The following is an 18,207-nucleotide window of genomic DNA, read 5'->3' on the forward strand; positions in this document are numbered from 1 at the left end:
GAGCAAGTAGTATTGAAGGGAAGGTTTCGGGTGTTCCTTCTTATCCTGACAGAGAGGGTTTCCCACACATGTATAAAAAAAATAAGTATAAATGGATCTAGTGACCTTGAATTTAGTATTGTTTCATTCAATATTTAAAATATGCATGGTATAAGTTCTTCTTCAGTGTCTTCTACCACTAGGGATTCATTTACCATCTATTTATAGAAAATGCTCAAACATTTGTCAACACTTTTCTGACCTATCTGCTGAGCTATTTTCCTGAGCTAACTTGAAAACTACAAATCTAAAATTACTCAAATCACATTCTGTCAACCCTAAAGTCCCTCCTTTATTTCTTAATACATTTACCTACTAGGATGTAGCCTAAATGAAATGGCTTAGTTATATTTCATTGCCAACAATTGTTCTTTTATCAGTGACCAATAAATAGATGGGTATATATCCAGTGCTTTCAATTTCTTTCAGTCTGTCTGATGATTTGGTAAATTTTAGGTACTCTTCTCCAAATCCAATCTGCTTTCAAGAGGTTCACTTTTGTTACTTGTCCTGTAATTGCCTTAATGTAGTCCCTCAAGCCTCCAAACAATGAAATCTAAGACATAATTGCCATATGCAACATGCAACACAGATTTGAAAACCAAAAAGAATGTGAAAACATTTTAATGTAATCTTTTATATGATATAGATTAAAATATCAAAAAATCAGTTTTGTTGGAAAATAAGACTTATTTTGTAATTTTTAAAAATGAAAATATAATTACATCATTTCCCAGCTCTCCTTCATCCAGGAGAATGAACCATTTGGCATTGGATAGCCAATGAGGGGCACATCCTTGTGGATAACAATTTCTCCCCGTCTCAGAAGTTATTAGTTACCTAAAAGGGAAGACAATCTGGAGCCATCAGATCTTCTATGTTCTTTTCCTTGTCCTTTGGAATCTATGAACTGATGAGGGAAGTCCTTCTGTATGCCACAAATATGTGTTACTTTTATTGGTTAATGAATGAAGCTGTTTTGGCCTATGAAAGGGCAGAATATACCTAGGTGGGAAATACAAACAGAGAAAGAGAAAGAAAGAAGGCAGACTCAGGGAGAGGACATGTAGCTGCCAAAGGAATAAGATGTCAGATCACTACTGGTAAGGCATCACCATGTGCTGATATGCAGATTTTTAAAAATGGGTTAGTTTAAAAGAAAGAGCTAGCCAGTAATAAGCCTGAGCCACTGGCCAAACAATTATAAGCAGCTATGAAGACCTTCTAGTGGAAGACAAACCAGTCCAGGAGTACCAGTGGGACAGAGAAAAACATTCAAGTCCAATGAATCAGGGCAGTCTGTGCAGGTTATAGGTCCGTGCTTTCATTCTTCCTTCATTCCCTGGAACTGTTTCCCGAAATGGTTCATATATACTGAATAAAGCCTGAATAACCTCAATGCCTAAGGTGAAATAATGCTGCTGGTGGGAGAAAAGCATTCTATCCTCCCTATGGAAAGATTTTATTTCCTTCTGTGTCCTCTAGGGAACATGGATTGTTTTTAAACTTATAACCTCTTCTCCCTCTGCTGTGTGTTCTCTTTTCTTAGAAAAAGGGGACTTGGATGAGAGGAAGCAGGCTGTTCCACAATGCACCTCAGCCTCCACTATGCCAGGCTCTGTATTGCAGTGACCCAGTGTATAATGTGCCCACTGGAGAGGTGGCATGGGGAGAATATGCTACATCTGAATTTTAATTATAGTGGTGGTAAATACTCCTTGTTAGTCCAGAGGAAGCCACTCTTCAAGTTTGCTTTCTTTTTGTAAAGAAGCATTTGACACAATTAGAGAGAAACTATCAAAGGGCAGGACTGAGACCAAGTTCCTATCACAATCTTGATGTACACTTACCTGTAAGAAAGTACTAATTATACTTGCTAAACAATACTATTTAGGCTATGTTCCAGCTGGAGGACTTTCCTTTTTCTTTTAACTCTTATTGTGGTTGTTTGTAACTGGGTCTTACTGTGAACCTCTTACTGGTCTTGTACTTGAATCAATCATCCTGCTCCTAATTACCCAATGCTGTGATTAGAGTAGTAAGACGCCATTCATGGACCAGTTTTAATTCTTTATTTGATCTTTAAATCTTTATTTTTTATTTTACATGAATGTAAGTCAAAAAGACCCCATGTGTAGCTATATTCAATTCCAATAAATTCTAATTTTATAACCAATCTTATTTATCTAAACCTTATTTCTAGACTCCAAAATTATTTTAAAGCAAACCATATTTTTCATTAATATTCATAAAGTTATACATGGGAATTTTATTAACAGTATTGTAATAAAAGAGAAAAAACAAACAGTTTACTTTCATTAATGAAGTTCATCTTCTATCTGTCATACATAATTTGTTACAGCAAAAATTAAAGAGCATGTGAGGTTTTCATAGTATATTGAATTTGTAAAGTTTACATGGACATATGATTATGTGAGCTAACTCTGTCCCAGCGGGCGATTAATCTATTGTGTACACAATAGCACTAGGGTTCAGGAACGCCCCTCTGCTGGTCACCTAGAAACTTTTCATTAACAACAAGTTAACAACTTTGTCAACAACAAGTGGAACAAACTCTTGGGCTGCAGAGCAAGGTTAAGACTAGCTGACTAGCTGGATCATCTCTGAGATTTTAGGACAAATAACCATTGCCAAGTTTGAAGGTGCTAAACCTTTAGGCTTTCTTGGCAGGGAATAAATATACCATTTTTGGAGCTTAGAAATGGATACAGAAGACATGGGTATAGATAAATTAGGCCAAATATTAAAGCAGATTTGGAGACAAAACCAAATGTTGAAGCAGGCGCTGCTGGGTGATAATCTCTGTGAGATGGCTGGTAGAGCCACTTGGATAGCCACAGTGATCTTTTTGGGCCAAGGGCTCAATGAAGCCCTTCATCAACTATTGGAACACACTGTAGGCATCTTTCAGTCCACCTGCCAACAGCTGTATATACGACTTGACAAGGATAATCAATGTATCTGGAGACAAGGCAAGTAGTCTATTTTGTTTACTTGGGTTTATACTTTCTTTTCAAATACTCATCTGATCAGTATTTAAGAGGGGATATGTATAGAAATTCAATGAAGGTAGAATCTGTTTACAAGAGACAGTAGTTACTATAGAAAAAGTAGGGGAAGACAACATTTCACAGGTTTAGATGTTCCTGCTGTTGGGGTACAGATGGATTGTTTCAGGCTTCTCCTGTAGCCAGGTTCACATTTTAAGGAAGGGAACTTAGCGCTCTACCAGGAAATATATGGTATTCAAACTGACACCTAAACAACAAACTGGAGCCACGCAACTGGAAATTCAGGTGCCTGGTCTATTATTTGTGAGATCCAAGTTGTGGGGGTAGGAAAGTACAGGACTAATTAAAGCAGAACAGGCAGTTTTTCTAAATTGGAATAGCATGTTCTAACTTTACAGTAATTTGAGTCTAGTCCTATTAATTACAAAAACACTGGAAAGACTGGATGAGCTAGAAGAAACTGGATCCCTACACACTGAAGAGAGGATATAAATTCTTGGGAATATGATCAGGTGTATTTGATAGTAAGTATGGAGAACATCTAAAGAATGGGGTCTTCACAGCCATACTTTCAGATTATCTAGATGGCATCATGAAATCCAGCTCTCAGATATACAGTATCAAGGTGAGCACATGGGCCTCGTCAGTCAGGAATCCAGAATAGACAGCACTAAGGAGTTCAGTCTAGGGGACAAATAGTGACCATTAGAGAATCTGTCCTAAAGCTGTGTGACCCCAGGACCATCAGCAGGAGCTCACAGCCAGGCAGTCTCTGGAAGGACTGAACATAGTCTTAGACAACAAGCCAAGGCAAGTAGTCAGCAACCAAAAAGGACGAGTTCAAAATAAACATGGGATCTCAGACATAAGACAAAGAATGAGTTGTCAGAACCATAGTGCAAAGGCAAGCCCAGACTAGTTATCTGGTGACAGTGAGATGTTTGGACTTTGGATCCAGACTTCTAGCCCAGAGCTGACAGTATACAAAGGTTCAGCCTGAAAGAAGCTTGAGAAGTGAGAAGCACAGACCGGAACTTGGGATGAAATCAGGATGGAGTGAGAAATGGAGTGACTCAGATATTGATGATGCTTAGCCTTAGAGTAAAGCAGTTTGTCTTAGTTTGCTTGTCATTGATTAGCCACTGCATGATCCAGTAAGAATGATATGGTCAAAGTTACTCTTTGAAAGAACAAATTTGACAGATTTTAATGATTCCATGCTCAATAGAGGAGGATTGAATTTCCCACCAAATACAGCATCTGTGTCATTGTAAATAACACAGCTGTTGCATTTCTGCTGTGGAACTGTCCTGGGGTGTTCAGATAATTTTATGTCTGATATTTGAAATGGACAATTGATATTATGTAGTATCTCCCAAGGCAAAGGAACAACTGTCAAATACACCAAATGATTGAAGAGTTGTTGCCTCCATCCTTAATTGGGAGAAGGATCCTCACATTTTTCTATGAAGTTCAAAGCATACTCAGGAGAAAAAAGGGTCAGTTTCAGTTCTTGGCTACTATGTTAAAAGTGGAGATTTCTTTCCTTCTAGCTATATAAGTGTTAAACGATGGCAAACTCTGAAAATACTTTTTTCGTCTGTGCAGAAGCATAATTTGACTTAGTTTTTGCTTCTTTGTGTGTGTACATGTGCAGAGATTATTGCTTTCACAGACTGCCTCATGAAAGTGAATGAACATTTGGGGAACACTGCTATGCTTCTAAGGGAAGAAGAAAAGGAGATGTGTAATTTATGCAGCATGCATGAGGACCGTACTCCACAGCACACAATATCGGCTATTCAAGACACCAAAGCAACAGACATTGCTCCAAGCAAGGAACTAAATGTCATGGAAACAGCTACTATTTCTCCTACAAATACAGGGGAAAGTCATTACACAAACCAGGTCCAGCTAAAAGAAAACGAAACACAGATATATTCTGAATTAGGGGGAAAAGAAAACAATGCATCATTGAGTGGAAATGTAATAGGGCAAGAAGAGTCACAGAGCACAGTGTTCCCAGATAATGCAGAAAATAAAGATGAAAAACAAATAGAACACATGACTGCTGAGAACATAAATGGCAACAAGGAAGACATTCATGATGTAATCCAGACAACAGCAGGGGAAACTCGAGAGATCTCAGAAAGCCGAAGAGAAGAGATTACCACATCCCCAGAAGCATGGGATGTCTCCAGTAAGGACGTGAATAGTCTTCATAATGAGTCAGAGAGTCTAAAACAAAAGAATAACATAATGGAAAAGGAGTAAGTAAAGGCACTGTGAGAAGTGTTTATATATGCCTACTTCTATGTGCATTTAGTTACTCAATGTCTTAATCTTTCTCCTATGATAAACTACCATAAACTGGTTTGTTTTGAGTGAAAGACGTTAATTTCTTACAAGGCACAGGAGATTCAGGGTCTACTGAAAGTTTACTGATTCACAGATGTTACCTTCTTGTTGCATCCTCAAATGGCATAAGGGGAAAACCAACTTCAAGGCCCTTTATTAATGACACTAATCCCATCCTTGAGGATGATGCTATATGATCTGCTAAGGTCCCACAAAGGCCTTGTCTCCTAACACAGTAATTTATGGGATAAAATGTCAACATTTGATATGAAGGAACATACAATGAAGTTTTATATTTTTGTGTCATGTCTCCAAAAGTTACTATAAACCAGTGATTCTGGTTAAAATCAACCCACAGAAATTCATGTGTCTGCTGTTGCTAATATCACTCTGCTCTTCATAGTTTTAGGAAACATTAATATTAAGTAGTGTTTTAGAGGAAAATTAACTAGTATGAAAGCAGTTACAATTGTTCAGAACAGAACACTTTTTTAAATAACAAAATTGAATTTTGAATAAGAAAAAAGATTTCAGACTCTTAAAAATTAAAAAAATAATTTGCTAATATGATTATGTAAGCAGTAAGTATACATGTGTTATGATAAATCTTTCTGCCAAAAGCCACCTGAGCCCCACCGCCACGTGTGAGCTTTACGCCAGCCGCCCGCCCGAGTTAGGCCCAAATGAATACACAGAAACTTGTATTAGGCTCAATGCTGCTTGGCCTATGACTAGGATTCTCATCTGTTAGCTCAGTCTTAACTATCATAAATCTATATATTTTATAAGACTTATATCACCGGATGCCTTATTGGTGTCCCTCCTTGCCTGTGGCTCACATTGTGCTGCTGGAGCAGGAGTCGAGGGGAAAAGAAACACACTTCCTGTTTCCTCCCTTAGGTCTGAGTCTCCTTGTCATGTCACTTCCTGCCTGGATCATCAGTTCTCTACTACATTTCCCAGAATTCTCTTTGACTCCTAGTCCTTGCTTGCCATTGGCCAAACAGTATTTTATTCAACAATTAATAAGATAAACATACAAAGAAGTACATTCCCCATCATACATGTGACATCTCCAAGATATATATTATGTTTATCTCCAAGATAACTGTCATCAGTCTTTAAACTTTGTCTTCAGAGCTTCAGGGGACTTGTGGATAGGCTTTTCAGGGTTATTAAAGGTAAATGTGCTCCCAACTATTTAATTCAGAAAATTGTCACAGGTAATTTGTATCAGATTCTCTAAAAGCTCATGGAAGAAAAACAGCAGAAAGCTTGATGTATTTTATGAGCTATCCCCCGACTCCCACACTGCAAGGTAGCAGTACTGCTTGATTTGTCTGAATTGATAGATTATCACTACATTTTCCCATATAAATACAACATCTTGCTTAGCAATGTGATATAGTGGGGAAAATATTTGGGGAGCAGATAAAAATTTTTTTTTTCTGCTCTCTTAGTATTAGCCAGCATTTTTGACACTGGGAAACTTGTTTCATGTTTTCTTTTTGTTTGTGTATTTGCTTTTGGTCTCACTTTCTCACCTATGAGTACTATCTCCTTCTTGGAGCATGTAATAGCAAATGAGACAGTCACAGAGGGGACTAGTGTTGGGCTACTCTGCTAGTGTTCATAGTCAGCTAAACATCAGTGTGCTATTTGATGTCATGCCCAGCTACTTTCACTATCCTACCCCTCCTCACTGCTGCTCCTCACTTGTATCTATTTCTGTATAACATACTGATGCTCTACTGAGTAAACTCACAACACTGTCCTAGGAAAACATCACCAAGTGTACACTCTTGTGCAAGTACTTTGCTTACATTGACTGTGAGACTATAAAAACAAAACAAAAAAAAAATAAAGCAATTTATCCACAGCAAGGAGAACTTAATGAATTCTGTAGGTGAATCTCAATGCATGGAAGACCTTCATGTTTGCAAGCATTGCTTCGTCTAACAAACAACCTCTAAAGTTGTCAATATGTGGTTTTGCATATCATTTGAGAAAAACATTGACACTTCATATCCTCCCATTCAAAACTGACTCAGGACACCAGCTAGTGAGTCATTGCCTGCACCACTCCCTCTAACACCTCCTTTAGGTGTTCCCTGGTTAGTGACTTCCTTTGTGGCATTGAACCAATTGTGCTTGGCTTGCATATTTACTAAGATGACTCTTCTCTGCAGTTCCCCAGGCTAGCCATCATACCACATAAAAGTATATATAATAAACAAAACCTTGTTTAGGATCTTTTGTGGTTCCTCAATCTGTAATTTTCCAGAAGCCCCATCCTTTGGGGGAAGCTATACTAATGTGTACGTGAAGCTGGGGCGGGGGGAACTAAATCAGTGTAATCTATTTAATAACAAAAAAGTCATATTTGATTAGGAATATGAAGAATGAATCCATTTACAAATCTCTTTTACACTTTATCTGTCATTTGGGAACCACATCTTGTAGAGGTGGGATGTATTGAGATGGTTTCCAGGATACAGAAGAGAACATTCCTGAACTTAAATGCTTCACTGAATCTTCTGCTGAATCATGTTTCTTTTTCTGAATTATCATTATCTATATAAACAAAAACAAAAAGCAGTTCTGTATGTTGGAGAACTCTTTTAAGTTCAGGATTGCATACATAATTAAAAGAACTCCATAAGTTAAATGTTTTATTATATTTCTTTATAAAATCATAAATTTTATTCAACAGTAAACTTCAAATTATATTAACATCAAATGAAAAGCATCTAAAACTTTATTAACACATAACTGAGAAGATAATGCTGTTTTACATTGATCCAGTTATTTATCTTCAACATTGCCTTTGTTTCCATTATTTCTCTGTTGTGAAAAAAATATCATCAACAGAACCTAAAGTTGTTGGTTTTAACACAGAGATCAAATTGTTATTGAATATGCAGTTTATTCAGATCCATTACTATTAAAGAGATTTAAATATTTTATCTCATTCAAACTTCCCAAGAACATAGATTAGATATTAGTTTCAAGTTGTATGGAGTAATCATTACTTAGGGAAGATTTGAGAAAGGCATGACAATATTTGAGAGCTCTTACTTCCACACTGAAGATGTATGGAGTCACCTGTTAGTTCTAAAACTGAACATCTATGAAATTTGTAGCAAACTAAAAATCTCAGCCTCTGTTTCCCTATTTGTAAAATAATACAGTATAGTACTTGAGACAGAAGCTATACAGATTAAGTAAAACTATTTGGCTAAAACCTGACCCACAGAAAGCATTAAACTGTGGCCTGTTCTGAGAGGTTGTGGTATTTATGGACAAACAAATAAGAAATGCCTGGTCTCAAATTTAAATTCAAATTTATAGCACTTTAAAAATCTTTGCAAGATGAGCTTGAGGAAAAATAAACTAGTTAAAATAAACTTTTCAAATGATAATCTGAGGAATAGAAACAATGTATTCCTATTATATAGAGTTAGTGTAGAGAAAACTTAAATATCATTATTTGATCTGGTGTACTTGGACAATTTCTGTGCCTCAGATTCAGCACATCCTCTCGAGGCATTAGGAGTCATACAGATAGATCCCTGGCAGGCAGGCATACAGACAAACAAATAAGAGGTCTTAGGTAGATTAATGTACTTTATACTTAAACATTTAAGATGGGCAATTTCCTTGTTCTTCTTCCTCTCCAAATCAAGGACTTGCTGGCTGTTTTCCCTGCAGGAGGAACTGTCCAGAATTTTCAGGTCTCTCAGGACAGGTTGGGAGTCAGGAGTGAGCACCTGTGGAAGGGAAAAGCAATTAGCTTTTCTTCTTTGTCTGGATTATTTGGTGTCCTGCAATAGCCGAAACTAGCCACTTTCAAGGAAGAAAAGTGATTCACCCCACCCCTAATCATGAGAAGAGTCTGAATAACCTTTGCACAGATTTTGTCTTCTCTCTGTTTTTCTTTTCTCTCTGTTTCTCTGTCTCTGTCTGTCTGTCTGTGTCTCTCTCTGTGGGGGGGGGCTGTGTGTGGGTACACATGCATATGTACTTTTGCTTTCAATAAAGACTGGACAAGTGCTGGGACTTTCCTTTTTCTGACTTTTCACTTTTAAATAATTTAAAAAATAAAAAAGAATCTATTCTTTCATCCAAGAGAACTTCATCATACAGGCATCACTGTCCTCACAGTCAAGCAATCTATTATTAAGTTATTTATAAACATCAATAATTTTGAATTTTATCATAGGGTGGATAATAGTGATGAATAAGTCAGTCACTTTGACAATAAAATTAGTTAAAAACAATTATAGCTTATGTACTTAGCTAATATAATGAATACAGTATAGGCAACTTCCTTACAATGTGAAGGCATAGTTCTTTATAATTACTGTAGAATAATACTTTTAACTAAAAGCTTTCCCTGTGAAGTAGATATTATTTTCATCCCATATTACAGAAAATTGTGGTACACAGAGGTTTAGCATCTTTTATTATTATTATTTTTATTTAGAAACAATCTTATTTTACATATCATTCCCAGTTCTCCCTCCCTCCCATCCTCCCATGCTCCCCACCAAACATCCCATCCACTCCCCAGGGAGGGTGAGGCCTTTCATGGGGGGATCATTAAAGTCTGTCACATCATTTGGGGAGGGGCCTAGGCTGAGAGAGTCAATAAGTGGGAGAACTAAAGTTCACATCAAAGCAATGTGCCTCACACTTTGTGACCTGCATTTGTCTATAAAGTACATGGATAGAATCTTGGAAAATGAAGCTCACAGTTTTTTTTCTGCAGGTATCTTGATGAGCTGAGTGATGGGACTGATCCCCAAGTGTCTTGTTACATCACAGCACCATCGAATGTCCTGCAACAGTTAGACTGCCAGATAGTTAACAGCAAGAGCTCGTTTATAGTGAGTGATAGTGAAGAGTTGGTAAGCAATGTCATCACTGTTGAATGCTCAGATAAGGAAAAGAAAATTCCATTCCCAATATGCATTGCAATTCCATTCAAGGCAAGCTACAAGGGAAATTACAGAGACATCATGGTGAAAATGTCTGACACAAACTTTCAGTCAAGTTACCTAACTCCAAATTCATTGGAAGGAATTCGGGGAAGTTATAAGGTCAGTAGAGCCTGTGTTACAACTGTATTTGATGGTTTTTCTTTTCTTCTTATAATTCAGAATAGTATGTTATAGTGTAATAATAGTTCCATTGTATAAGTGGGGACACATTTGTGTTAGAACATTCATAATTTGTTTTCTAAACACTATCTATGAAGTTCAAACAGTAGAAATTGTTTGCCAAAACTAGTAATAGAGAATGGTCCTAGGACTTGGCAAATGTTACCTTTTTTCTCCTAGAAAACAACCAACACCATAGCTTAATTAACTTCACGGTTTGTAGTAACTTCATAGTAATGTGTGTAATTTGCTGGATTGCAGCCCACGCAGAAGCATAAGAATCTTCAGATGTTAGTTTAGCTTTTATTATTCACAGGTTGGGAGAAAATATATAAAATGGAAACCTTGTGTATGTGCATGCCTTGATAAATTTATAAGAGGAATTTAGTCTAAATATTGAGGATTATGTAGTTAGTAGTTAGAATGTGGGCAGTAAAGGAAGAAATCAGTTCCCACATTTGGCTGCAGTGCTAACTAGGATGGACCAAGACTCCTCTCTGTGAATAAAACCTTTTAATTGAAAAGTAATATAGTAATGTCTCCATGATAAGATGTCAAAAATTAAACAAACCACTTATGAATATGGGAAAAGCCTTTAAACAAGCAAGTTGTTAAGTTTTCACCATTTTAAACAGACTTTATTATAATATCAAGTCTACCTACATCACAAATTCAAATGTTGTTGAGACAGAATCCCAAATTACTAAATTTAATATTAGAGAGTTGATGAGGACTCAGGTTAAGGGCTTTCTGTGGCCTACCAATTTTTTTTAACCAATTGAGGTGCTTATCTTTCTATATGTGAATATTTCTTATTAGATGAGGACAGAAAAAAATTACATGTTAAAATCTCCATAATACATTCCATCCTTTTGGTTTGTTTACAAATCAAATTGAGGTTATATAGGTGAATAATAAAGCCAAGTCCCTTCCCCTTATTCAGATTCATGCTACCAATACCTGTTAGATTTAGACTAGCTGCCTGTGAATGTGAGAATCTGATTAGCATTGCTCTGGAGTAGGCGTCTTAATCTTGGCTAGAGTGTGTGTCCTTTATAATGAGTACTTTAGAAACTGCTCACAGTACAAGTGCCTTCCCAGATGGGCTCCAATGATGTTTTGTAAATGAATAATCAAGACACAGGAAAAATGAAGAGGATCACTGTCTACTAAAAAACTGTACTTTTCTTTGCATATAGTAAGCTAATGAGAGTTATCTCTCATTTTAGCTCAGGGTCGTTCGAGTTCTGGACTCCTTCCAAAGTTTTATGTGGGTCCTATGACATTTAAATGCTGGAATTCTCAAAGGCCTTTTTAGCTTCCCCAGTATCTGCCAAATGTGGCCTCGGCACTCAGCAACCACCACTTGTTCCCAGGAGACCTTTTCTTCTCGTTGCTTTCCCTTTGGCCACTGAAGGAGGATCATTGTGCTCAGAATTTTCCCAACCCTGAGATTGTGAAATGTTTCTCTTAGTAAGCTTTCAAATGATAGATTATTTTCCATTGTGAATAACCCTGAGATGTTTGTGTGTGTGCATGTGCGTGTGCGTGTGCTATTATCCACTCATGCTGGGTGGAGTCTAGCCAGTACAGGGCACACATGAACAGAAAAAATTACTTCTTAGTCTGCCTCCTTGTTTACAGCATTGGTGATTATACACATCGATCATTTTGCTTTCATTTATGGACTCAGTTCCATTTTGCATGGTAAATGCTGTTGAGTGTGTGCTTGGATATATGATTATTTATTTGAATTTAAATACACGAGAAAGGAACAATGCATTACTCCACAGTTATCTGTTTCCACTGCAGAAAAAAAATAGAGACAACGACCTTATTATGGCATCTGAAGATGCTGTGATCTGTCAAAAGGAAGATATTTCTTTTTTCTGACATCACATTTGCTGCAATGTTAAAGTAAAATGCTGAAGTACTAAAATTCTATTCCTTAGAATTCTGTAAAATAGCATAGAAAGTTCTAGACAAGATCTATATATAAAATTCATTCTATCAAAAAAATCATTCCAGCCAAAAATGGCTAGAATTCCAGAAGTAACTAAAACTTGTGAAAATTTTATGACTACCTATTATACATGTGTGAAGATTTAATTTAACTTAAAAAACAAATTCATTTCTCATTTCTTTTTTTTTATTAGTTCAAATTAGGAACAAGATTGCTTCACATGTCAATCCCTTCTCCCTCTCCCTCCCCTCACCCCAACCTTTCCTCTTTCCCCCACCTGCCCCTCACCCCATCCACCTTCCATTCCCCAGGCAGGTTAGGGCCCTCATTGGGGACTCCCCAAAGTCCACCACATCATTCTGGGCTGGGCCTAGGCCCTCCCCTATGTGTCCAGGCCAAGAGTGCATCCCTTCACGTGGGATGGGCTCTCAAAGTCCCTTCTTACACCGGGGAAAAATACTAATCCTCTACCAGGGGGCCCCTAGAATATGGAGGCCTCCTAATTGACATCCATGTTCAGGGGTCTGGATCAGTCCTGTGCTGGCCTTCCAGCAACTGGAAAAGTTCAAGCTTAAGAAACTCTTAAAATCTACTTATCCTTTGCCATAGGAAAGCTGCATCCATGCTCATCAAATGTAATCCTTCCATACCATGGGAGGTTATGGGTAGCATATGAATTTTTTGTTTGTTTGTTTTGACTGCCCATAGAATATGTGTTATTAATTGCTTGCTTCAGCAATGTCTTTTACTCCATATAGGGGACTTGTGCTGCAGTGAATGTTTACAAGTTGGGTATGTTTTCAGTAGTGTCCTGTTTAAAGAAACAGTCTTTCACGGTGACAAAAAAGGGGCTCACTCTGAAGTCAAGCGTGGATGCCCGGGTATCCTTCAGCTATCCTGCAGGAGTTTTCAGTTCACCAGTGCTTGTACAATTAAAGGTAAAATTTGAAAAGGGAAATTAATTATATCTTATGTCTAGTGGATCAATCATAGTATAGATGCAAAAGATGTAGGTTTTTCATATTGCCATAAAGCTCACCTTCTCTTGTATTTGGACTTATCTATAGTGCATTGAATGATAGCAGTAAGCATTTTGAACACATCTAAAATAAATATATGCCTTTTTTGTAAGGCTTTCATAATCACCTTCTGTATTCTTACTTGTTTAATATGGTGACAAACATATGCTGAATATCTACAAAACAACTGCTGACAAATTTGAGGGCATTTATATAAAACCAGATTTTCAAATGAATTGACAGAAAAAGATAAGAAGCTACAGGTCCATTCAATTGGTTACTACTATGATTTTTGGATTCTATTTACTAAAGAAAATTAGCATTTTGGAATAATGATCTAATGTACACAAACACTATTTTCATACTGTGTAATGATATAACAATATACATCCCAGAAGATTTATTTTATCCAATGATATTGCTTATCATTTCACCTTTGTTTTCCCATTCTCTCTTTCCTATTTCTCCCAGTTCCTAAATAGTAAGTCAAGGAGAAAAATTGGAAAGAAACTGTAATATTTCATTCCAAATATTTTCTATAAATTTTCATTTGAAAAATTTTATATTATTAATTATAATAATTATAATTATATTATATAATAATTATGTAATAATTATAATAATATATTATTAATTATACTTATGTGAGAGGAATGGAAATATAGTTTTTTCAACTTTGTGCTCATCACATGATCTAAGAAGAGAGCTATATTTAGAAATTTCATGAAATGCCACTTTTGTTTTCTTGATCATGTTATTTATAATTTAAAGTGTTTCTGAAACACACATACATACACAAATATATACATATATAAACAAACGTGTGTGTTTGTGAGTATGTATGCATACATGTGTGTATGCTTGAGTCTGTGTGTATGTCTATATACATGTGTGTGTGATTGTGTACATGTACATATGTATAGGAAACCATGTTTTAAAATATTTTACTCAATTGTGTGCTTTTATATAAAAAGCTTTATTTATAGGAAAGAATGTGTAGAGACATGTATAAAATTGCATTCTCTAAAATTTTCAGAAAATTGTTTTAGAGACATACTAATACCTGCATCTTCTGAATGTATGTGTTTTGGAGTGTGTATACATGAACATAGTTTTCCTTCTTTTTTGCTTAGATCCAGCCAGTTGACCCTTCTCTGGTGTCATATTTAAAAGCACATCAAGATTCTTCCTATTTAGTACAGTCCACAAGTCCTCTTATCCATACCCAGCACCCATCAACTCATTCCTTTCAGAAGCCAGTTACAGTGTTCCTCCCCTGTTCTCCTCTCCCTGAGTCTGAGAAGGATCATAGAAGACCAGAGAGTGCCACCATGCACAGGAGCCTGCCCACAACGTCATACTTCAGCAGGTGAGTCAGAGAATTACTACTGCTATTTAATGGGAGACAAAGAATCTTCCATGATTAACTGTAATCAGACAGCTTGTATTTAAATATCTGAGTAAAATAGTATGATGAATATTCTCATTGTTGATCCACAATAGGAAAGAGTTTTAGTTCTAATGGACTTGAAACTGCCATGTGAAAAATGGTGCCTTTTAATAATATAGACATAAGATTAAACCTTTCAAGAATTTATGACATGGCTAATTATGAGAATGGAACATTGTATTTATAATTTCTTCATCCAATGTACAAATAAGATAAATTTGATCTTTTAAAAACAAATTTTCTGGGAGTTGGTGATGTGATGCATGCCTTTACCCCAGCACTCGGGTGTCAGAGGCAGGTGGATCTCTGTGAGTTCAAGGTCAGCCTGGTTTACAGAGCAAGTTCCAGGACAGCCAAAGCTGCACAGAGAAATCTTGTCTCAAAACTGATTAGTTAATTAATTTAATTTGAATTTATATTTACCTACAAGTGAATTCCTTCTCCCAAGTTGCATAATCAAACAACATCTTCACTAATAAAGTCAAATATACATATTCTCACCAGCCAAAATAAACAAAAAGTTAGAGTCTAGCAAATACAATATAAGGCATTAAACCTGACATTAATTCTTATTTTTAAATTTAACATTAATTTTCTTTCCTAACAGAGGAGGCAGCAGGGGATATTCCCATCCATTAAACATGAAAGGACTTGCTTTAAAAAACAAGAATTGAGTAATAGCTACTTTTGCCTGAGAAGTCACTCTGTGGTAGATTTGTTTTGTATATTGTAGCCTGCATTATCATTTTATCAATGTGAAGACTTAGGTGTAGGGACATTAAGAACCTCTGCAAGTATGCTAACTAATGAGTGATGCAGTCTTGAACTAAACTCACATGTTTCCTCTCTATTGAGTCGTCATCATTTGTCTGGGTTAAGGGTAATATTCTCCTTCCTCTTATGCTTGCAGCTTACAAAGCTTGGAGCAGCACTACTATGTTGATTTGTGGCTAGGGGAAGAAATTAAACATTCTTTACTGTAAGATAAATATAGAGTACATAAAAATAGACATGATCAGTTGTGCACAATTTTCTACTCAACTTCACAAGCTGAGCCACTTTTTAACTCACTTTCAAAACAATAAGTTTTGGCATAGAGACATGTGCTGGTGATTGTGCTAATGTTGACAGATTATGAGGAATCATCAGCTGTCATGAGCAGACACATATCCACAACACACAATAGATTAGATTTTGGAGTCTTTGATAAGTGTAACTGGGACTAAGGACATTGTCAATTAGGCAAGACCCTAAAAGTTTAATTTAAACAAGATAGTTGGATCAGAAAAAAAGGCTTTTCTCTCATTATCAGTCATTTGAATTGAAATCCCAAAGTGATTATAGTGGTATCAAATATTAAACCCAGAGTGCACAATTTCACTAGTAAAATGGTCACCAATTTGCAAACTAAATACAAAACTATGTAGAAAATAGGTCACCAAAAATTCCTCAGTATGCCATACACCCTAGGCAATGTGACTATCATACTTTCTTTGTCCATTTACATTCTGCCTTAGGGTTTCTATTGCTGTGATGAACATTTTGACCAAAAACAACTTGGGAAGGAATATTTTATCTGTTTTACACTTCCATATCATAGTTCATCATCAATGAAGAAAATCTGGGCAGGAACTGAAACAGAGAGCATCAAGGAGTTCTGATTACTGGCTTTCTCTCCATGGCTTGCCATGGGTGGCACTACACACAGTGGTCTGTCCCAAATCAATCATGAATCAAGAAAATGTTCTATAGACAGACGTGCCTACAGACAATCTGATGGAAGTCTTTTTGGAATTGAGGTTTCTCTTCCTGGGTAACTAACACAAACTTGTAACAAGTTGACAAGAAAAAAATAGTCAGAAAACACTTTTATTTTAAAACAGCTCCATCAAAACATGCATAATTTAAAATGGGGATTGTTTTTAATTTTTGAGTAAAGAAATTCTATGTAAAAATCAGTACTTACTTTAATGGCTAAATTAGTTTTCTGAGAACAAGTTAATCCTAAAATGTTAATGACATTCACATTTAAAGGCCTATGCATTATGTATATCACGAAGGGAATGTTCTGAAAGTAAAATGTGATATGAGAATTTTGATAATTTGATTGCTTTCAGCACGTGTTTTCTTAGAGATTAATAGCATGTTTATTTTAGTCAGCATCTTCACAGAACCTGATTCTATTTGGGGAAGAGATGAACATTTTTAAATAAATCAATTTTAGAAAGATGTACTATGTTTTATTTATTTTAACTTTTTGTATGTGTGTGTCTATGTAAATGTGTGAGAGTGTGTATGCATGTGGGCATGTGTCCAGAGATCCTAGGTTGATGTTGGGCATGTTCCTCAATCACTCTTCACATTATTGACTGACAGGGTACCTCCATGAATGTGGAACAGACTGGCTCAACTAGTTGGTCTCATCAGTTTGCTTCAAGGATTCCTCATGTCCATCTCCTGACCAGTGGGGTTATAATAGGGCAGGCACACCCACATGCCTGTTATATACATAGTTGTTGGGGGTGAGAATTCCTGTGTTCATGCTCCATGTTGTACTAGCTGAACTATCTCCCCAGACCTGGTTTATTTCATTTTGGACTTGTCATAAAATCAAATGTCATTTTTTTTAACTTGACCAAATACTAGTCATTAATAGGCAACATTATTGTCAAAGCTTGCTAATAGTGTGTTAAATAGAGCATAGTCTAATTAGAGAGCTGTTATTCCTAGGAGGTATAGCTATATCATGCGGTTATTTGACTTAAAGATGAGTAATGTCTATTACTACACATTCTGATTGATAATTCAGGACTTCATTTTTCTTGTATTTTGGGACAGACTCTTGTTATATAGCTCTTCTGGTACCTGCTGTGTAACCCAGCTGGCTGCTTATTTTGTACTCAGCTTCTACATCAGCCTCCCCAGTCCTAACATCACAGGTGCACGCTATTAGTCTTCATTATTAAGGACATTTTTAAGTCACAGAAAAGCAAACAAAAAGTTTTTAATCAAATAGTGCTGTTCCTTTATTCATTTATATTTTTGTATACTTGTAATAAAGCAGTCTCTCATTTGTGTTTTCTTGAGCAAATTATATTCTCTGACACATTTATACCTCATGCAGATGATACCACTACATCTTCATAAATCCAAGTTTAGAGAAAAATAGGAATGTTTCCCTCAT

At 36.2% G+C, this 18,207-nt stretch overlaps 1 protein-coding gene across 1 annotated transcript in view; it reads left to right on the top strand.

The window, feature by feature from the left end:
* The first annotated feature begins 2,761 nt into the window (after nucleotides 1-2,761).
* Dthd1 (death domain containing 1) overlaps nucleotides 2,762-18,207 on the top strand; it is a 60,508-nt gene continuing 45,062 nt past the window's right edge. The window contains exons 1-5 of the mRNA XM_027390717.2: nucleotides 2,762-3,032; nucleotides 4,729-5,341; nucleotides 10,201-10,531; nucleotides 13,313-13,492; nucleotides 14,707-14,942. Coding sequence (XP_027246518.1) covers nucleotides 2,762-3,032; nucleotides 4,729-5,341; nucleotides 10,201-10,531; nucleotides 13,313-13,492; nucleotides 14,707-14,942 — 1,631 coding nt within the window. The remainder of the gene's footprint in view (nucleotides 3,033-4,728; nucleotides 5,342-10,200; nucleotides 10,532-13,312; nucleotides 13,493-14,706; nucleotides 14,943-18,207) is intronic.

This window comes from Cricetulus griseus (genome assembly GCF_003668045.3).
Source record: "Cricetulus griseus strain 17A/GY chromosome 1 unlocalized genomic scaffold, alternate assembly CriGri-PICRH-1.0 chr1_1, whole genome shotgun sequence".
In the NCBI taxonomy this organism is placed as follows: domain Eukaryota; kingdom Metazoa; phylum Chordata; class Mammalia; order Rodentia; family Cricetidae; genus Cricetulus; species Cricetulus griseus.